Source organism: Xenopus laevis, chromosome 2S (assembly GCF_017654675.1).
Source record: "Xenopus laevis strain J_2021 chromosome 2S, Xenopus_laevis_v10.1, whole genome shotgun sequence".
Lineage (NCBI taxonomy): Eukaryota > Metazoa > Chordata > Amphibia > Anura > Pipidae > Xenopus > Xenopus laevis.
This window is the reverse complement of record NC_054374.1, coordinates 154,623,744-154,646,913: the sequence shown is the minus strand read 5'-3', so window position 1 is coordinate 154,646,913 and position 23,170 is coordinate 154,623,744. Positions and strand designations below refer to the sequence as shown.

The 23,170-nt window shown below is 38.5% G+C and overlaps 1 protein-coding gene across 2 annotated transcripts in view; it reads left to right on the top strand.

The window, feature by feature from the left end:
• LOC108710006 (contactin-5) overlaps positions 1 to 23,170 on the top strand; it is a 759,713-nt gene that overhangs the window by 678,492 nt on the left and 58,051 nt on the right. For both annotated transcript variants that reach the window (XM_018250343.2, XM_041584574.1), the window contains one exon: positions 14,212 to 14,370. In XM_018250343.2, the coding sequence (XP_018105832.2) occupies positions 14,212 to 14,370 (159 nt within the window). The remainder of the gene's footprint in view (positions 1 to 14,211; positions 14,371 to 23,170) is intronic.

Genomic DNA, 23,170 nt, shown 5'->3' with positions numbered 1-23,170 from the left:
CTTTTAAAAAAATCACAAAATTCGATATTTATTAAACCCAGAGGATGGAAAAGTCCAAATCAGAAAATCCACCATCTCAGACCTATTGAGGTTGCATATAAGTCAGTGGGAGAAGTCCCAATGATTTTTTGACGTGCGCTGGGTTTCGTGCAGTACCCCAGAGTTTTCAGGCAAAAATCTTAATTTTTTTGGATGAAAAATATGAAGAATTGTGAAAAGTGGACGAAAAATCCGAAAAAATTGTGAAAATATGATTTTTTTCCCGCAAAGCAAATTTTTGGGAAAATTTAATAATAAATAAGAGCAAAAAACCTGAGCGGAGTTTGTAGCAGAAAATATTGAGATAAATTCGGACCCCCTTATAGTATGCTATAATTATGAGAAAATGTGCTATGAAAAGGCTTTAGAACCTGGGGGGGCAGATTTATTAAGTTGATTTTCCAACTGGTGAAAGGTGGAGGCCTTGTTATTAACAGTCTCATTTTAGTGGTTTTAGAGGTTTTGAAAACATAGTTAAACTTACTTTCTCTAAAACCATGAATGCCATGGAATTTATTACAAGGCTTGAATTTAAAAAGTATGAATTGAAGAAAAACTGCGAACAATCCAAAAACAAAAATAGAATACCTCGAAAACCTCTTGAGATTTAATTTGTCAGACAATTCCTAGTGGGAAAAAAAGAGAAAACCACTAAAAGCCCAAATTGATGAAAATGGTCCAGTATGATCTGCATAGCCCCCATTGACTTCTATCAGGACCTCAACAGCTTTTTCCTGGCAATTTTTTGTATGAAAGTTTTTATAGTTTTTACACTTAATACTGTAAATATCACATTTTTTGAGTTTCAAAGAAGTATAGAACAAACAAATTTTTTGAGATTTATGAAAAATGTAAATATGATTATTATTAAAAATGTCCCTTAGAGCAGCATTTGATAAATATGCTTCTAAAAACCCAAAGGAAAGAATAGAACGTGGTGTGTTTTTCTGTGGTGAGCTCTAATTTCACACTTTGATAAATCTGCCTCCTATGGTTTGAACTGGAAGTTGTGATGACATGTGAGTGTGATATCAAATTGCATCTATGCAAAAAGAAAGCAAATTTCCTTCAATCAACAGCTTTTTAATTTCATATATGTCTAAAGTTTGTCCAGTTAACAGAGAGATGTTTTCAAATTCAAAAAAAATATTATGGTATGTATATGTGAATTACAAAAATGAACCTGTCAATAAAGGAAAATTAAATATGACCTGCAGATTATTGCAAGTTCACCCAGAATACAGATTAACTGGAGGCTAGAAGGCTGGAAGTGACATTTCATGAGATTTTTTATAGCCACTAGTGAGCCCTGGGGGAGATGACTTCTTCATAAGGCATCAGGCCTTATTGGCGAAGCTGAATAAAGTGTGCAAAGCTCCAAAAATATCTGCAACTGTCCATTTTTTTGCAGTTTGTATACTGTGTTTGGCTGTCTTCAAATGGCTTGGAGTGCACAGGATCCCAGAGAGGGATGGAGGATGCAGAGGCTACCCAAAGGCAGGCTAAGTCCAGTGAATATGGCTACTGGTAGTGTCCATTACTTCTAGCTGCTAAGCTTGGCTTAGTGTCAATTCCATCCATTATTAATGAAGCTGAAGGCATGAACAGTACTACTGTACATTTTAACGTCCAGTTGTTATTAATCACAGAAATGCATCTTCTTAACATATTCTATATTCCTTTTTTATTTTTGGATAATCATTTCATTTCAGGTTAATTTCAACAACGCAAAATCAATTAGCACTCTGAGATGCGTTACAATAAAGAAAGCCATTAATCACAGAATAGCGTAACATGCTTCCTATTTCTTTTGTATGAAATATTTTGTTCCATTTGCAAGGTTTGATCATTATTCCCTAGATGACATTGTCAAGAGCAGAGATGTTATAAATCCGCCATTTTTGAAGTGCTTAATCATTTTTGCTCAAGAAGATCTGTCACCTCCACTTAAAGTGCACTCTTGAGAGCATCGTATATTTCACATGCAGCTATCAGATTGTTCATTCAATATAAGATAGTTATGCATACTGGGAACAAAATCTCCCCGAACTGCCTTCCCCTACCTTCCCGCCAGCTATAATGAAAAATCGCCATCGGGATGGCACTCGCTTCCCTTCATTTTCCGAAGTCACCCAAAGTTTCCTCGTGAGGCAACGTCGGGCGATTTCGAAAAACTAAGCACCGCGAGTGCCATCCAGATGGTAATTTTTCATTATAGCCGGCAGGAAGGTAGCGGAAGGCAAACAGGTCTCACTTTTTGCATGTGGACCTTCCCCAAAATGGAAAGCACAGAATGGCCAAGAATGTCATAGAACACTATAGCCTAAAGGTTTGCTTTTACTGAAACCAGGGGCCCTAGCCCAAACCATAAAAACATCCTCAGATTATTATGCCACTTCCCCCACTTTATCTTTACACTAATCCCAGACTCATCACTCCAGAGAATTTATTTATACTGTTCCAGAATCCTGTGAAAGTGATTTTTACACCACTACAGCCAATGCTTGTCCATAGTAGGGTTGTCACCTTTCCGAATAATTTTTTTCTGGCCTGCAAGTGGAGGTGCTACTTGATGACATCAGGTGGTGGGGAATAAGTGAATCAGTGGAATATGATGTGGGAGAGGGGAGGAATGTATAAATGAGAGGTGCTGAAAGGAAAGGGAGAGAAGACAAATTTACTGGCATCTATATTGCCACTAAATATGTAATACCGACCCCGGCTCTAGCTGGTGTTTTTCCAGCAAGACTGGTCATACAATCCTAGTCATTAAGCATGGTGAGGTTAGGTAGTGTGCAGTCGCTCATCCATAAAAAATATGTGCATAATCAATAATTCTTATGGTGAAGCTGCATTTTTATGGTGTACTAAAGAGCCATATTCAGCTGTGGTCAACTAGAAGCACCCAACCAGAACATACTTTTGTTGCAGTGTTTTTATTGTATTGCAAGCTGTGCAATCCCATACTTTTCTTAACACATCATCTCTGATGCCAGTTTAAACATTTAAATGTAGTCAGCCTCACTGTTGCATATTTTTTAACAAATAATTGTGGCGGTGCAAATCTCATCTTAACCCTTCACCAGAAGCAAATGAACAATGCAAAATGTTCAATTTCAATATATTAACATAAAAAAATTGCTTGTGAATCAGTCTGTCCCAGGGAGCAAAGCCTTTTATCATATGTTATCTCCGTGAACGGCAGGATATGCTTATTTATGTTTCTAAATTGTTGAGATGTTAAAAGTTTATGCATTTTAATCCCAGGCTACAAAACAAAACATCTGAAAGATATTGTGTGAATGTTTTAAAGAAATGTCAAGCATTTGGGGTTTGGTCTATTTTCAAACAAAGCAGTAGGGTGCATCAAGTTGCTTAGTTTAGATGGCTTTAATATTTATTGATAAATAATTTCCACCCAACTTTTTAGGGGTCATTTACAACAAGGAAGGAATGTGCAAAGAGGGCACAATTTGTTTTCTTTTTTGTACTTTGCACTCTGCCATCCTTCCTTGACTAATTGCTGGAGGTCTCCATTCTAAAGGCACAGAGATCTGCTGCTGCACCCATGAATACAGTGCTGCCTGCAATAAAGTAACAATGTTTTCATGAAGGAGCGGAAAGGCATGTAGGCTTCATTTCTTTTGTAACTGAACAATATAGTGGGATTTTCCCAAGAAAATTCAAAAAGAAAAATGTATAAAAATCAAAAATAATTTATTAGGAAATTGATGGAAAAAAGGGGAACGCATTTAGCAGTGCTGCCTGCAATAAATAATACTGTATTCATGAAAGGCAGGTGGGGGAAAGCATGTAGGCTTCATCCCTTTTGCACCTGAACAATATAGTGGGATATTCCCAAGAAAATCAAAACAAAAAGTTATAAAAATAAAAAATAATTTATTAGGACATGAACAAAAAGGAGTAATGCGTTTGGCAGTGTATTCATGAGATGCGGGTGGGGGAAGGTATGTAGGCAACATCCCTTTTGCCCCCTACATGGCCCCTAACTTACATGTCATTGAGACCTCCGAAAATAGGAGAAATGGGACCTGGTCCCTACTGTTTGCTATGAAAAATTCAATTTCATTGAAAAAACTATTAGCCTTGATAATCTTTCCCTTTTAGATTTTAGAAACTTTTACTGAAGGGGCCACTGCAATATTAACTCAAATATAACTTTTCTTTTAATGTCATTTTATTACCAACATTTTCTGAAAAGCAACAATATTGCTATTTTGTAAACTTAATTCTTAGCAAAGCTTATTTGAATATAAAAATACTTCTAGAATATCACAACCGTTATTTCTCAAAAAAGTACACTCAAATAAAAATGTCTAACTTTTCTAAATGATGATCCTCAGTTATTTATATTGGTCATTTTTTTTCTTGCTGATCACTAAGTTATTTTGAATCAGTAGAAATTGAGAAAACAATTTATTTGTCAACTCATCAATGAATTTATGAGCATTTGAAAATAAATTCTGTAAAGTTTCCACTTTTTAACATGATGCCTTACACATATTTTATTGTACTGTATTGTCCATTATCCAGAAAGCTCCAAATTATGGAAAGGCTGTCTCCCATAGACTCCATTTTATCCAAATAATCCAAAGTTTTTAAAAATTAGTTCCTTTTTTTCTCTGTAAAAATAAAGCAGTAGCTTGTACTTGATCCCAACTAAGATATAATTAATCCTTATTGGAAGCAAAACCAGCATATTGGGTTTATTTAATGTTTACATGATTTTCTAGTAGATCTAAGGAATGAGGATTAGTGATGGGCGAATAAATTTGCCTAGCGAGTATTTGCACCGAATTTGCGCGTCTAGCTGTCGGCGAATAAATTCACGTAACCCCTGCGAAAATTCGCTGGTGTCAAAAAATTTTGGACGTGCATCCGAAAAGTCGCTCGGCTGGGCTTCATCAGTAGTGTGACCACCTTTGGGCTTCGGGAGGAGCCCTCAGCTTAATTGGGTCCCACCTGGACTTAACGAGGGGTACAAGGCGAGGTGTTCTGGCTGGCAAAGAGTCTTTGTGCAGAAGGTCAAGGACAAGGCGTCTGGTGGAAACGGAACATACCGGATCAGGACAGGCAGATAACAGAATCGTCAGGCAGGCAAGGGGTCAAAACCAGATAATCAGACAGACTGGATAAGGCAGAAGGATGGTCAGACAGGCTGGGTCGAGGCAGGCGGATATCAGAATCGTCAGGCAGGCAAGGGTCGAACCGGGTTGTCAATCAAGGGGTTAAGCAGGAAGAGTTGTCGTAGGCAGGCAAGGTTCAGGATACAGAATGCAGAATAGTCAGGAACAGGCAGGGTCAAACACGGATAATCAGTCAGGATAGCAAATTCAGGAATAGGTAGCACAAAGCTCAGGAAACCACAGGATAAGATCGGGCACTGGCTACAGGTCTGAATGGGCCTTAAATATGGTCAAAGTTCGCGCCAAAACGTGCGTCAATGCGCACTGGCGCAATCACGCCTGTACCTTTAAGAGGCGCGCAGGCGCGCTGCGCCGCCCTAGGAATTAAAGATGGCGCCGGCAAGGGGAGGACAGGAGCGGCGCAGCGGGCGTCCACACCAAGGACGCGGCGTGGACCCCGCTGCCCACTAGACCACCAGGGTAGGTTTCTTGCATTTTAAATAATGCTTTTACTGAATGGAGAATAACTCCTTTCCCCTTTGTGTCTGCAGTAAGCAAAAACCTAATGGCATTTAATTAGAACAATGTTATATTTACAATTCATAAGCCAGCTGCCAATTCCAATTGCGACAGCAATTACACTTGTTTAAGTGTCTCTATAGGAAAATTTTTCACCGTTTCGCGAATTTCGCGGGAAATTCACGAATTTTTCTGTGAAACGGCGCAAATACGCCCAGCACTAGTAACAATGGCTATTTTACCTTAGTTCTCCTAGGGAGCAGAGAATAAATTGATGACTAAAGATTCCATTGTCTTCTTAAGCTGGTCATCATGTAAAAGGGTTACCAAGCAAGCAGAATTTTCACTAATATGCCAACAAGCAATCAGACGTATCCGATCATTTGGGCCTCAGGCCATAGATTGGATCATAATTGCTGCTATTCAGGCCATCAGGCCTAGGACCACATCAACACAAGAGTGGCTCTAGCTCTGTAGCAAAGTTAAACCAGCCTGATCAATTTCTGGCCTATTTTCAGCCAGATATTGATTGGATAGACCCATTGGAGTGCCCCATACACTAGCAAATAAGATGCTGAGTCTTAAGGGGCCAAATTGGTAGCTTAAATCTGCCAGTGTATGGTCACCTAAAGGAAAGAAAGAAACCACTTTCCGCAAATAAAACAATCGTGCCTTTCCAATCATTAATCTTTTTGTAAGACATAGGCCTTTCAGCACTAAATAGAAAAATAAACAGTACTCTCAGCATTTGAAGATGGGCATACATGGGCCAATAAAGCTGCCAACTTGGTTCAGACCTGGAACTATGAAGTCATTTTATGGGAAATCGTTAGCTACCCATTAGGATCTGGAGTTTCCTGTATATGGGTTTTCCTCAACATGGCATTCCTTATGGCTACTAAAATATATTTAAACATTAGGGGGCCGATTCACTAACTTCGAGTGAAGGATTCGAAGTAAAAAAATGTCGAATTTCGAAGTGTTTTTTGGGCTACTTCGACCATCGAATGGGCTACTTCGACCTTCGACTACGACTTTGACTTCGAATCGAAGGATTCAAACTAAAAATCGTTCGACTATTCGACCATTCGATAATCGAAGTACTGTCTCTTTAAAAAAAACTTCGACCCCCTAGTTCGCCATCTAAAACCTACCGAACTCAATGTTAGCCTATGGGGAATGTCCCCATAGGCTTTCCTACGTTTTTTTGATCGAAGGATATTCCTTCGATCGTTGGATTAAAATTTAATCGTTCGATCAAAGGAACAATCCTTCGATCGCTCGATCGTACTATCTGCGCTAAATCCTTTGACTTCAATATTCAAAGGATTTTAATTCCCAGTCGAATATCGAGGGTAAATTAATCGTCGATATTCGACCCTTGGTGAATCGGCCCCCATAACTTAATAGGATTTTTTTACATTCAGAATGAAATTATGCTTAGTTACCATCAAGTAGAAGGTACTGCCTTATCTTTGTTTTCCATAGGCATGGGAAATGGCATTTCCTATTTCAGACCATTCTGTATAATAATTGGTTTCAGGATACTAGGCTCAGTACATGTACTATTAATTTATCTTGTAGCTATTGCTGGGTTATTATTTTTGTCAGAAACAAGGAAGCATTTCCAAGGAAAAAGAACATATATCTTACTTAGACAATAACACATTTTGTCTGTTTATTTGCTATTGTTTATAAAACCAACCGAGTGTCAGTTTCAACCTATACCTGTGTTAACATAAAGGAAAACCATTATCTCAAGTGACAAATAACCTTTCCATTAAGTATGATGTATTTGTGTGTCAGCTCATACCACCTACCCATGTTTGTAAGCTCCGAGTAGCAGAGTCACTGTGCGTAATGAGGATGTGACCGTTTGGGAATGACAGAGCCTTGCGGTCCTAAAATTAAGTGAAAATTGTTGCACAGATGATTGAATTTGATGGATTCTAATATCAAGGGAAACCTCAGCAGGTTATCATTTTAATGGGTTGATCTATGGTATAATATAAAAGGGTAAATGAAATCTGTTGCAGCTTCTGGCTATAAACAACCTATGTACATTGTCGCTGTTAATAGATTCCAGTTTGGATTAGGAAATAGGTTACCCGTGCAAAAGGATACCAGATAAAGGGGATGTTTAAACTGTTTATAATACTTTTATTATGTTGGACATTTGTATATCAGGTCTTGTCTTCTCAACTTTATTGAAATAGAACTACCCAGATTCTCCCATTCAGCTGAGCTAGCCAGGGATAGTTGAGAAAGCGGTTGCAGTAACTACTGTGTATTAAAGTATAATACCGGTAGGGGATCCATTATCCAGAAAGATCCAAATTACAGGAAGGCCGTCTTCCATAGACTCCATTTTAGCTAAATGATCCACACTTTTAAAAATGATTTCCTTTTTCTCTTTAATTATAAACCAGTACCTTGTACAGGTATGGGACCTGTTATACAGAATGCTTGGGACCTGGTGCTTTCCAGATAATGGATCTCTCTGTAATTTGTATCTTCATACCATACATCTACAATAAAATCATGTAAGCATTAAATAAACCCAACAGGCTAGTTTTGCCTCCAATAAGGATTAATTATATCTGAGTTGGGATCAAGTAGAAGATACTGTTTTTTTATTACAGAGAAAAAGGAAATCATTTTTAAAAATGTGGATTATTTGGATAAAAAGGAATCTATAGGAAACATCCTTTCCATAATTCAGAGCATTTTGGATAACTGGTTTCCGGATAATGAATCCCATACCTGTACTTGATCCCAACTAATATATAATTGATCCTTATTGGAAGCAAAACCAGCCTATTGGGTTTATTTAGTTACTTGATTTTCTAGCAGACTTAAAGTAGGAAGATCCAAATTACAGAAAGATCCTTTATCCAGAAAATCCCAGGTCCCAAACATTTTTGATAACAGGTCCCATACTTGTATTTGCAGCGTAGCAATAATGAACTTGTCAGACTCTTTGGGGCAGATTTACTAAAGCGCTGGCGAAGATTCACTTTCAGAATGAATGAATGTTACCTCTTTTGCCAGACTTACCTTCACCAGTAGTGATGGGCAAATTTGCGCCGTTTTTGATGCCGGCGCCCATTTTTCCTATGCCGGCGTCCGTTTTTTCGATGCCGGCGTCCATTTTTTCCGAAATTTTTTTGCAGACGTTTCGCCCATCACTATTCACCAGCTCAGACCAGACAAAGTGCATAGATTTTCCTCATTGTTCTCTTACTTACATCATATTTTTTAGTGGAAAAAAGTTTCTAACTCCAAAAAACGCTGGTGTCTTTTCTTTTTTTCAGAGTGATAGGCTGCAAAAGTCCTAAAATTTTTATTTGGGTAACCGGGTTCCCCCATACATTTTCTAACACATGAAACATTAACTATACACTGGGCTCATGTGTAGGGCAATATAACAACTCTATTTTCTTTATTAAGGTTCCCTGGACTTGTGTAATGTATTTTCTGCAACATATACATCCCTTCAACTTCAATTTCCCGCCGTCTACAAATTAGCCTGATGAAAGACCCCTAGGTCACGCTAGATATAATTGAACTCGAATTTGCTCGCATTGCCGAAGTAACGCTAGCAAAAAATCGTCAGCGTTCAGCACCCTGGATGCAACTTCGCATTTTAGTAAATTAACGTTGTCTGAGTGAATTTTCTCTGGCATTTTCGCCGCTTATTAAGTTTACCCGTATGGGTGACATTAGAGATAACCACAGTCCTCTACAGTGAAATTCCACCACTCTCCATTCATTTCTATGGGATTTTGAAAGGCGTATTTATCAAAGGATGAACTTTCGGCATCTTCCAGCTCTTCGGTAATCTTCGGGAAATGAGCACTGTATTGGCAAATGCTCAGTTGGAGCAGTCTTCTGGTTCATATTAACTGAGCAAGCGCCAAAAGTTCTGGAAATTGCCGAAGGGAAGGTGGAGGACCCAAAGAATTCCGAAGAGCCGTAAGATAACGTTCACAAGCTCCGCTGCGCTTACTCTGCACCTATACGTCAGTAATGAGGTTTAGTTCTCCTTTAAACTGCATTTTTCCTTTGTAGCTCTAAAGTCAGTTTCATCAAACAGCCAAAATGGTAATGACATTTTGGGATTCTTTTTCTACAGTATTTAAAAAGAGTTATTCTTCTTTACCAGAAGTAGAGGTAAAATGACCACGAATCTTAGCTGAGGCCAACAAATATTTTTATTTTCTGGCTTGATTTTCAGGTTGAGTTTTTATTTTGCTACTAGGTAAGAAGGATTTGCCATTTCCTCTTAGAAAACAATCCTTAAATCTTGTAGTATGAAGAGACACAGCTCATTAATTCAAATTAACACACTATTTGCAGAGGAGAAATATTTAAGAATAAAAAAAGAACATTGAGAGGAAAGTTGCTTAGATAGTGTTTTCTCTGCCAGGATGTTCATCTTCAAAATGATGCCCCTTCACAGCAGCCTAACCTCATGATCAATGCAATGAATAAAGCACAATCCTCCTCTGTTATCATTCCTAAGCGTCTCGGTTGATTTACCGCAAAATTGTATGCACTTACACGTCTATTTTTTGTTCTGATGATGACGCATTATCATAAAAAGGCATTACTTGATTTCTAGCACTTTGGGAAACAGTCCACAAAATTTCCTCAAGGAAAGAATGTATAAAAAAAACATTTATTTGGTAAAAAAAAATGTATTTAGAGCGAAGGGTAATGCTTAAAGCAAAAAATTATTTCACATAAACAATAAAAAGTATATGTAGAATGAGATCTTTACATTTTATTTTATTTTCAATGCAATCATCTGGGGTGGTCTGTGCAGAAAGTCTGTTGATGCCTTATAGGACCATGGTTTGGAACCTGGACAATGCCGGATTTGTGGAGAGGCCACCAAGGCCCGGGCCTAGGGGGCAGAATTTTAAGGGGCGCATGCTGTCCAACCACACATACATTGGTTAAGAAACACACTCCTGGTAGAGCCAGGTGTCGGCCCTCATGCAGCTAAACATTTGGTCTATTTCATGGTCATTCCCTATTTCTATGAGAACAAAGAGGATAAATAGATGGAATAATAGATTATAGTATGTAAAGAAAAGAGACTAGGAGAATAAAGGTTGAGTGAGGAGAGTAAGAATAATAGTAGAGTGGACCCCTTATCTAAGGTTTTTGGGTGGTCCCTTGATGTCCCAGTCCAACACTGGGCCAGGCAGTTTTAGGAGCTGCCCCTCTCTGAATTCACTTGAGATCACTCTATGCACATTGGCCTATGTTTTGTATATCTAGGGGCAGATTTATCAAGGGTCGAAGTGAAAATTTAGAGTTTAGGATGCAGATTTATCAAGGGTCGAATTTCGAAGTGATAAATACTTCGAAATTCGACCATCGAATGGCTTTACTTCGACTTCGAATATCGAAGTCGAAGTTTTTTTCACTGAATTTGACCGTTTTGCTGTCGAAGTAAAATCATTCGATCAAACAATGAAATCTCATCCATTTCATCCATCGATCGAACGATTTTTCTTCGACTTCAAAAAAACTTAGAAAACTGCTCTAGAAGGTCCCCATTGGCTAACATGGCACTTCGGCAGGTTTAATTTGGCGAAGTATTGAAGTTGAAGTTTTTTTTAAAGAGACAGTACTTCGATTATCGAATGGTCGAATATTCAAACGATTTCATAGTATCCTATTCGATGGTCGAAGTATCCAAAAATTAAAATTTTTTTACTTCGAAAATTCCTTCGAATTCACTTCGACCCTTGATAAATCTGCCTCTAAGTGTAATTCGACTAGGGAATAGTTAAAATTCGACTAGAGTTTTTTTAAAAAAAATCAAATTTTTACATTTATCATGTACTGGCCCATTAAGAATTTGAATTCGACTGTTGGCCACTTTAAACCTGTCGAATTGCTGTTTTAACCTATGGGGGACGTCCAGGAATGAGTTTGGAGTTGTTTGGTAGCATCCTGAAAATCTTGTTTTTTTCGGAGAAAAAACACGATTCGAATTCAATTCAAGTTTGTGGGTCGATCCCATTTACTGATTTGAAAAAATTCTATTTTTTAAAAAAAATTTGTCGTTTTCAACTTGAATATCGAGTTTATGGGAGTTGATGGGAGTTTCTATAAACTCCTAGTGACAAGTAAATGGAGGCAAACATTGCAATGGAGAGGTCTTTGTTCCTTTACAAAGTTCCTGTTTTGGCATATACAGGTACAGGTATTATTGCCCATGTTAACATTATGGTCATGAATTGCTAAACAATCTCAAAAGTGTTTTGCTAAAATGTTTGAGGAAAAGTAATTCCTTGGTAATGCAAAGGCCTATATCCTATAACCTATATCCCCAACTTCTTTTTCTGAATGCTACGGGATTCCATGCTGCTCTTTGAGAAACCAAGATATCACTTAAATATAATGTTTGCTTTATATTTTATAAAACCATGTGCAATAGCCATTTCATTTGCTTTAAAAATGTTTCAGTATTATCCAAATACATTGTGTATTTTTATTTAACCGTCTGAAAATTGTGGTTATTAAAGTGTAAAAATGTGTTTAAAAGGAGGTTATTTTTGATCTAATATAATTATTCTTGTGGTTGCATTTTTGAATTGATAAAATATGAGAAGCCTTAATAACTACCGTATATACTCGAGTATAAGCCGAGTTTTTCAGCCTCAACTCTACCTCGGCTTATACTCGGTTCAATCGCAAAAACGGTCGCCGGTGTCCAAGAATATTCGCCCGCGTCCAAGAATGGTCGCCGGCATCCAAAAACGAGACGCCAGCACCTCCAATGGGAGCAGAAACCCTCAATTTTTTGATTGAAACTTACCAGAAGCTGCTGCATTTCTCACCCTAGGCTTATACTCGAGTCAATAAGCTTTCCCAGTTTTTGGAGGTAAAATTATGTACCTCGGCTTATACTCGGGGCGGCTTATACTCGAGTATATACGGTAATAAGAAAATGAAAAAAAAATGACAAAATGAAATGGAAAAAAAATAGCCCTGTATCTAAAATCTTAAAGTTCAGATTGAGGGGTGGGTGTGTTGGCCTTGAGGTCCAAGCCTTTAAAAATGATCTACCAAAAATAATTTAGAAATGGAAAATATAGACCAGTTCTCTGTTCCATCTACTTCTCCATCTAGATATTGATTCTAACTATCAATCTTTTCAGATGCTGGCTTAAGAGCAGAGTTCTGGGTGGTAGAACTATTCAGACATGTCAGATATTGTTTTTACCATAGACCTCCTTATAAAGGAATTCTTAAAATATAAAATCTTAAATACGTGATTGAGTGGCAACAGTTTGTAAAATTGAGAAAAGACATTTTTCTGGCCATGTTACATGGAATTGTATTTGACTTTACAGGTTTCAGTGTTCTTTAATGGTTTTTAATATGTTGGCACTGGTGATGAGTGAATCTGTCCCATTTCGCTTTGCCAAAATTGTTTTTACTTGCAACAATTTTTTATGCGGCCGACAATTTTTTCTCACTCCAATGTTTTTGTTGTGGTAACTTAATTGACTTGGCGACTTTTTTGTCACAGCAACTCATTCGTTCAAATGCATTCATTTCAATGGGCGTTTTTTCTTATGGTGACTTTTTTGTTGCAGCAAAATCTTTCACAAAAATTTTTGCCACAGTTCTTGTGAAAAAAATTGCAAAGCACATTGAAGTCAATGGGCTTCAACATTTTTTCCGTGCAACAAATTTTTATGCGGTCACTCTAGTGACGACTTTTTTTTGTCTCAGTGACTTTTTTTTGTCTTGGCGACTTTTTATGGGGCAACAAATAAATTTTGCGGCAGATTTTTGCTGCAATTTCACTGAAATCCATGAATCCATGCCTGGCAAAAGAATTCGCTCATCACTAGTTGTGATGATCTATTATCAGGAAATTATTCTACTGCATAATACAGTCTTAAACAGTCTAATGCAGTTTAAAATGCATAGTTCAAGTGCAATATAAGTTTCCAACAAACAATTTGTTCAAACAAACCAGGTTATTCAAACAAATATAAAAAATCTATATGCTGTCAGCTGTCTTATAATTGTCAATCAAGGTTGAAGTGGGTTTTTATAGAGGAGAGAGGGACAGGGGAGAGAAGTCCACAGGTATGCCTTTTTTTAATAAAAGTTTTGGATTTACCTAGGGAGATGGTTCTTTCACATCTTGTTTAGGTCGACACAATGGGGTATATTTATCAAAGAGTGAAGTTAATAGTGAAGTTCCGCCACTAGAGTGAAATTCCGCCACTAAATACAGGCGTATTTATCAAAGGGTGAACTTTCACTTTCACCCATTGATAAATACACCTTTCAAAATCCCATAGAAATGAATTGAGAGCTGCGGAATTTCACTCTAGTGGCGGAACTTCACTCTTTGATAAATTTACCCCAATATGTGGATCTCCTGCTGTTAAAGAAAAGGAGGAATTGACTATCACTTCCTTGTGTTCCATCAGGTTTTATAATAATATTATATATGTCATTTCAGGCCCACCTGGACCTCCCGGAGTGGTCATTGTAGAGGAAATAACAGAAAGTACTGCAACCCTCTCATGGAGCCCTGGAGCGGAGAAGCACAGTCCTATTCTTTGTTACAATTTACAAGCTCGCAGTCCATTTTCACTTGGTTGGCAGACAGTGAAAACAGGTACCAGTTTTTAATGTATTCCAGAATAAAATCAAAAACATTAAAAAAAAACAACAAATATGCTAAGACTACATATAAGGTTAGGCATTCCAGCAGCAGTTGGGGACTTGAACTACAATTGTAGTTGGGAAAATGTTCTTCATGACATATGTGGGAAATTAGCGTGGAGGTGATGATAAGATGCAAAAGTAGATGCTCTATCTTTATAATGGCAGTTTGCTTATTTGCTCTGAATTTTTTGCTAGCCTGTATAACTGTAATTTACAAATCATGCACATTGATAAGCATGGACATTTTCCAGCAGGAAACATAGTAAAATAGGTAAAAAAAAAGACCCACGTTCATCAAGTTCAACCTTTTAAGTCTATATAACACCTGCCTAACTGCTAGATGATGCAGAGGATGGAAAAAACACTTGTTTGAAGCATCTACAATTTGCCTCAGAGAAGGAAAACTTTTCTTCAGAGTCCGAGGACCTATGAGCTATCTTCCATAACCCTGTATTCCCTCACTTGCTAAAAAGCCATCCAATCCCTTTTTAAAGGGGACCCATCACCTAAATAAAAAATATTCAAAATCCTATTTTATCACATTAGCAAAATGAACTTTAATTACACTATATAAATTATATGAATCATTTTTCCATCAGTCTGGTAATTCATAATTATAGCGAGCAGGCAGCAGCCATTTTGTGCACACTGTTATTAAGGCAAGCCTGGCATCATCTCAGAATCTTGTTTGTGCACCAGAATGGGGGACCTGATGTCCATCCCCATGCCCTGGCTACACAATTAAATGGTGAAGTGAATGGGGGAATGTGTGGAGAGCAGTGACATCTAGGAAGTGCTGAATGGAAAGTGAAAGTAATTGTCTGGCCCGCCTCTATGCCATTGGCATAGAGGAGGGGCAGACAACATTTGATTGACAGCTGAGATTTTTAAATGAGCTTACAACAGCTATGAATGCTTTAATAAAAAATAGAAATGGGATTTCATGTCTAATTTGAAAAGGACTTGTATTAGTGATTATTACAGATTTTTGTGTCTGGGTGACAGGTCCATTTTAAAGCTATCTAATGTATCAGTCTGTACAACTGATTCAGGGAGAGAATCTCACATCTTCACAGCTCTCACTGTAAAAAAAACCCTTCAGATTATTTAGCCTGATCTTCTAATCGGAATGGGTACCCACATGTCAGCTGGAAGGATGTTTTTGGCATTTGAGAGATAATTATATGATCCCTTTATATATTTTTAAGTAGTTATCATATCACCCCTTAAGTGCCTCTTTTCCAGCGTGAACAATCCCTACTTGGCCAGTCTTTCCTTGTAGCTAATATTTTACATACCTTTTATCAACTTAGTTGCCCTTTTCTTGGACCGTCTCTAATACAATAATATCCCATTTGAGCGCTGGGGACTAAAACTGTACAGCATTTTCCAGATGTGGCCATACCAGTGCTCTATAGAGTGTACGTATAATCCTGTCCTCCCCCAAGTCTATGCCCCTTTTAATACAGCTCAAGACCTTATTTGCCCTTGATGCTGCTGACTGGCATTGCTTGCTACAGCCAAGTTTATTGTCTACAAGGACTCCAAGGTCCTTTTCCATAATGGATTTGCCTAGTGCAGTCCCATTAAGGGTATAAGTGGATATTTTTACATCCCAGGTGCATGACTTTACATTTTTCAACATTGAATCTCATCTGCCACTTTGCTGTCCAGATTGCCAGTTTGTCAAGAACCTGGCATCCAGAATGAAGCATTGTTGCAACAGGTCATCTGCAAACACTGATGCATTACACGGCGACACGGCGATGATCCATCCTGCGGCATTCTATTTCTCCTCCCTGGCTATCGCCCATATTGTACTGACAGCGTGTGAAGCTGCGTTCTGCATTTTGGATCCCTTGATGTACTGTATGAAAATAGCCTGAATGAAAAGAACCCAGGACAAGCGCAGCCACGGAAGGACTGAGTGGGAACTGTGCAAGCAGCCATTGTCGGGATTTTATCTCTCAGCCGGCTCTGGGGCGCCTTTCTAGTGCAATTGGATTTGGATCTCACCAAGGACCTCTGTACACGGACATTACCTCTCCAGAAGCTGTGAGGCAATGCACAGCTCCGCTGTCTTCTTCCAGCGTGTCCTTTGGCTACACGTATCCATTTGGAAGCAGTTACTACGGCTGCCGGTTATCTCCGTTATCATCCGCCCCCGAATGAATACTACTTGCCAGTCTTCCCCGCCTGCTCCTCGTCGCCGCCGCCGTGTTTGGGAGGACTGAGTGGGAACTGTGCAAGCAGCCACTGTCGGGATCCGACATAAGGGAGGGATGTCCATAGACAGCAGCGCGTCATGTCTGGGCTCCAGTTGGCTACTGATCCCCGGCACTACTAACATGTCCAAGTCCAGGGACCTACCTGGCAAAACTGGGATAAAATGCAAATTCCTTCTCCCTGGAGGAGAATCCTTCGCTGGGCAAGGGGTTGCTGGGCTCTGGGTATTTCTCGGCCGGTTGATAAGTTGTGGGACTGAGGCTCTGGGTATTTCTCGGCCAGATGATAAGTTGTGATAACCGGCAGCCGTAGTAACTGCTTCCAAATGGATACGCGTAGCCAAAGGACGCGCTGGAAGAAGACAGCAGAGCTGTGCATTGCCTCGCAGCTTCTGGAGAGGTAATGTCCATGTACAGAGGTCCTTGGTGAGATCCAAATCCAATTGCACTAGAAAGGCGCCCCAGAGCCTTCCGTGGCTGCGCTTGGCCTGGGTTCTTTTCATTCAGGCTATTTTCATACAGTACATCAAGGGATCCGAAATGCAGAACGCAGCTTCACACGCTGTCAGTACAATATGGGCGATAGCCAGGGAGGAGAAATAGAATGCCTCAGGATGGATCATCGCCGTGTCGCCTTTTCTGTACAGGAGCAGAAGTGGAGTTTCGGTAAGTTATTTCTTAATAAAGGCTTTGCAATTTTAAAGTTTTATTTGGGTTGGTGTATATTTGTCGATGTATACTAACGAATTTTTAAAAAAAATAATTTTGAAGTTACTGGTCCTTTAATAAAGCCATGCTGATTGCTGCTCATAATGCCATTTACCAGGTCAAAATTTTGAATGTGATCCCTTAACGAGTCTTCAAATAATTTGACCACCACAGATGTCAAGCTTACTGGCCTGTAATTGCCAGGCTGAGATCGTAATTCCTTTTTACATTTAGCAGTTACATCAGCTTTCCTCCAATCCATAGGTACCATTCCAGATGAAAACAAATCTGAGAAAATCAGAAATAGAGGCCAGTCTAAAACTGAACTAAGCTCTCGTACTACTGGAGAGTGTATTCCATCTGGCCCTGGTGTCTTTTTTTTTTTTTTTGTGCAAAGCTTTATGTACCATATCCTGAGTCAGTCAGCCACTGACTGGGTGACGTTCCTGTCTTGAACAACAGCTGATTGGTAATGAGCAGGCAAGCCTGTAGCGTGCTGGTTCCATGACTTGAAAGTTGTAAGCACGCCTATTCATTTTCTGCTGGATACTAGGATAGCAACTGATCCTTCTTATAGAAAGAAGATTGGAGCTTATTTTTTTATGTTTAAAGGCACAGTGGAGATAAAAAACAAATAAGAAGAATAATCAAATTATGTAGAAAGTGGTTTACCAAAAAATTATTAGTAGTTTGAAAGCAACGTCCCACTCATTTACATTGAAAGTACAAACGAGTCTATATGTAACAGCATCAGTTGTATTCTTACAGATGAGGCACATCTGCTGCTGAGCCATTTTCCCCTTCCTAATTTATAGTGTAAGATGGCATTATGTGCCATTGAAAACATTATGTGCCATGCCTGCAAAACAAATGTTATTACTTTCCCTGTGAGAAACATACAAAGGTATTTAAAAGAAAAATAATATGGTTGTATTACAAAAAGCAGTATGGTATATTAAGCATTGAATTGTTTTGCTGCTGTGCCTAGCTGTAGGGCCATGTCATATGCCAACTTTTCAGAAAAAAATAAAAAAAAGACTTAAAAAAACAATCTTGTTATAGGTGTGTCATGAATAGTGTAGAGAAAGAACCTACTGTATGCTATAAAACGTCCTGTTAGCTGGAGCTTACATTGCAAAACTGTGGATCTCCTCACCAAGCAGCTTCTTTCCACGGTTCAAATTTTAATTTAAGAGCCAAATTTCAAATTTAGCCTATATTTTTTTTACTTACCAACACTATTTTGACCAGTGTTGTTATAACTATGACATACCAATGACCTTCACGCTGCTTTTTTCAACTTTATATGTCACTCAGCAAAGCCTAGTGAGAGGCAACTCCAAAAAGATTGGGCACCAATGCATCTTAAACATTTAGAATAACAATGTGATGTCATCTTAAAGTCCTTCTGTATTTGATTTTGTAGCATTTTAGTTAACGATGTAAAGGTAACAATCTCGCTGCCATCAAGCTCATGGAGTTTAAACATCAAACGAGGGTAGAGTCTCACCCAAAAAGATTAAACCCTTCCTTAAGATGGGGTCTTCACAGGGAATGCCATCCAGTAGGGGGGCCTGAGTCCTTTTCCACTTAGGTCCTTGCACTAGACAAGCACCACCTGGGGAGTAATAGACCACTACTTCTCCTAGATGAATCTTACAACTGTGCTTGTGTAAGGATCGGACACTGAACTAAAATAATCAGATGAAGCCTGCATGATGGTGAACCAGGAGTAGAACCAAAAATAGCTGTACTGAGTCTTAGAGACATGGTAAAGGAAAATATGATTTAATGAGGCAAAAACAAAACAGTTGGTTGAAGAAAATATAAAATAATATACCAGTCAGTGAAATAAGGAATCGGCATACGAAAACAGTGTCCAGTAAACAGGCCTTGGTCGGGGTCAGGCAGTAAGCAAACAGAGTCCAGTAATCAGGCCAAGGTCACAACTGGGAAATCCAGGGAATAGGAGAACTGGAGCAAGATTGGGAATCAGGAACACTGGAGGGTCTCGAGAACAGGAATCCAGGAACAGGTAACAGGAATCAAGGCACAGAACACCAAGATCAGGGCTAGGATGCAAAATGACTAAGCAAGGAGCTATGGTCAGGGACAAGTTTATAAGGGGTTCTGATTAGGGGAATGAAGAACACATGAAACTAATGAAGTGGGTAGAGACAAGGGAGCAGACAGAAACTACAATGAATCTAGTTGGAGGACTGGTCAGGAGCAGCCATGAGAGCCTCCAGTGGTTCAACTGGAGAGTGCACAGTTCCAGGAACCCACATCCCATAGTTTGAATCCTGGCTGATCCTGACAGCTTGCTTGGTATTCCTTAGATTGTAAGTGGTACCCACTGATCATATTTTTGATCTGTAACCCTTGCTTCTTAAATTATTGAAAAACTCTGTTATAAATTAATGTAAAGCACTGCATAACTTGCTGGTGCTTAATAAATAAATGATGCTATAACACGACCTACAGATGCAGCCACTTTGGTTTGTCTGTTTGACACAGAATAACTAAACACAGATATCCCATTTATCTCATTTAACACAGAAAACTGTGTCACAACAACCCATCTAATTAAAGCATTCACCATTGTGAACAATGGAGCTTTGGTATGCTAATGAAAAGGTTAAATGCATTAAATGAGTTAAGATGACTTAAGATAACACAGTTTCTTCAATTACCCCTGAGTCATGACGCATTTAACTCACAAATCCAAGTGGCTTCATCTGTAAGTATCAATTGCTGGATCCTCATTCACAGGGTCCTAGTCCATGGCTTTATCCAGCAGTGAGACCTAGTGATGGGCGAAAAATTCGCAAAAAGCATTGAAGTCAATGGGCGTCAAAATAATTTTCACGTGCAACAATTTTAATGGCGCAACAATTTTGACACACGTAAAAAATTTTTGGATGCGGCTGATTTTTCACGGAATGTGAATCCATGCCTGGCGAATTTATTTGCCCATGACTAGTGAGACCTCCTGTAGCTTCAGGACCATCAGCTCTCCAACCTGGAACAATAACAGCCAGAGGTGGACCATGACATTTAGGTGCCGAAGGTTACCCTATGCAACTTCCATCCCCAACAACGGGTCCTCCACAACTGCCTATTCTGCCAAAACAGATCCCCCCTGCCCTTCAGGTGCTTTGTCTCTGCTGCTGTTGCCTGTGGTAACCACCCTCACCACATTGCACTGCATAGAAGCATGTAGAGGAAGCAACAGTGCATTTTTCCCCTTATAACAGCACCCCTCTTATTTTGGGCCCCTGGTGGTTGCCTACCCCTAGTTCCAGCCCTTCTGACAGTCTAGCACATAGCAAACCTTATATAGGGGAAAGATCATTCCACTATATACTTAATCCATTAGGTCAATATCTCCAGCCCACAGGGTACATAAATATGTAACTTCATGAATTAGAGAAAAGCTATTGCACATCTCTGCATCATTATGGTCATATCCTCAGACCTGTAGACTCATCTATCAAAGTAAAAAAGGTACATAATGCTTTCACCCATCCTAATGGCCATTAAGTAAAACATATTTATTCTAATATTTAAAGTTTATATAAGGTCACGCAGCACCTACTTATAATCTATTCTTTGCAATCAATATCTTAGTTTATAGGAGATAATTTCGCATTCTGAGATTCTGTAGAGCGATAAAGTGCACCTTACCCCTGTTTATGTCCCTGGGTAACTAAATCTATTGTATTCATTTAAACTAAGCAAACACACACATTTTATCAGTATAGAGCAACAAGATATATTATATATCAATGCAGACAAAACAATTTCTTCAGCAACAAAAAAGCCCAAGGAATCAAGCTTACAAAATTGCTCTGCTTGGTATTTCCTTTGAATTCATTTGGGATATCTTGCATTCAATTTGCATACATAAATATATCTTCTTCCCTATCGTTTTCTAATTTGTTTTGGCATCTCGGTTGTCCCTGTTCTGAGCAAGTTCATTTCTAAAAGGCATTTCTGTGGAATATCTGTTTTTTTTTTTTCCCTTGCTTACTTGCTGCTCGATCATCACTTGAAAGGGTAAAGCTTGGTCCTTGGGACACGTTTATAGCCGTTTTGTAGTCTGGAACAGTAAATTGCAAATATAGCAACAACTTCAAAATTGAGTAACACGTTCAACTGCCTACAGTTATCAAACTGTTAGACAAGAAATAAAGTTCAGAAGACCTGAAAAGACATTTTCTAAATGATTCCAGTGCTTTATCTTCTTTATTGCAAGTAAACCAATAATGTCTCAGATGTAATAATATTTTGTATAAAATGAAATTTATTTCTAGTATATAGCTAGATGTGTCTTTTAGATGTCAAAAAGCTTTTTATATGATAAACTTAGCCCTAGCGTAACAGATACTGTACATGGGAGTCAACATTTGATGATAATACTGGGCACAAATCTGAACATATTTAGTGATGATCACATTTTTTGCGCCAGGCATGAGTTCTGCACTTCGCCATTTGCAAATTTTTTTCGCAAAACTGCGGCAAAAATCCCCCATGAAAAATGTTGCCACAACAAAAAAGTCGCCATATGAAAAAACACCCATTGACTGTAAAGCATTTGGACATAAAAGTCACCAAGAATTCAAATGTAGTAAGAGGTCATCCTGTAGTAAAGCAGTAGGCAAAAAAGTTTTATAAAAGTGAAAAAATCTTTATTAGCACATGTGTACGCCTGACGCATTTTGTGCCTGAGATGGGCACTTACTCATAGGCTAGTAAGTGCCCATCTCAGGCACGAAACGCATCAGGCTTACACATGTCCTAATAAAGATTTTTTTACTTTTATAAAACTTTTTTGGCTTTACTACAGGATGACCTCTTACCACATTTGAATTCTTTGTATTTTCCCAAAAATTGGTAAACCCTTGGACTGGTGGTTACCCTGGTAAGAGATCATCTTCCAATAACATTTTTTTTGTTGTTGTATATTTAATTATTTATTTGTTTACTTTCCGATTCCGGACTTTACCCAAAAAGATTGGAGCTACACACCAGTACTCATATGGCTTTAAAAAAGTCACTAAGGCAAAAAAGTTGCAGAGACAAAAAAGTCACCACAAGAAAAACGCCCATTGACTTAAATGTATTTGGAGTGAGAATAAATTGTTGTGTGTGTAAAAAATCAAGGCACCTAAAAATTATTGAATTCAATGCTTTCACAAATTTCTTTGCTGTTTCATGAATTGTTTAGCTGTTTTGCGAATTTTTGGGGGAAGCAAACGGGACAGATTCGCCAATCACTACACATTTTTGTACTTTATACCATTATACCTTCTCTTTTGAGTGAAAGGATATTTAAATGGAACTATAGAGCTAACTATTGTGTTTTTTATGCATGGCTTGTGTGTTAACAGACATACATATAAATGCATGTTACTGCTCTTCAATTTCTAAGTGAAATATTTTTTCTTCTTCTATGTGCTAGCACTAAATATATATAATTATATACTGTATAAGGGCATGGAACCTCTTATACAGAAATCCTTTTTTCCAGAAAACTTAAAAATATGAGAAGGCCATCTCACATAGGGGCAAATTTACTTACCTCCGAAATTGTGCCAGTGGCGGCTTCGCTCACATTGCAATACTTCGCCGGGTGTAGATTTGCCAGGACAACGCTAATTCCTGAAAAAAAAAGTAAATTTCCCCCATAGAGTCTGTTTTAAGCAAATCATTGCACATACTGCACACTTTCTCTTGTTCTGCAGAGTTTAAGGCACACTTTATTTAGCACTCAGTGGCATTCAGTAACTAATGGGGGAGTGGGGGGTGAGATTG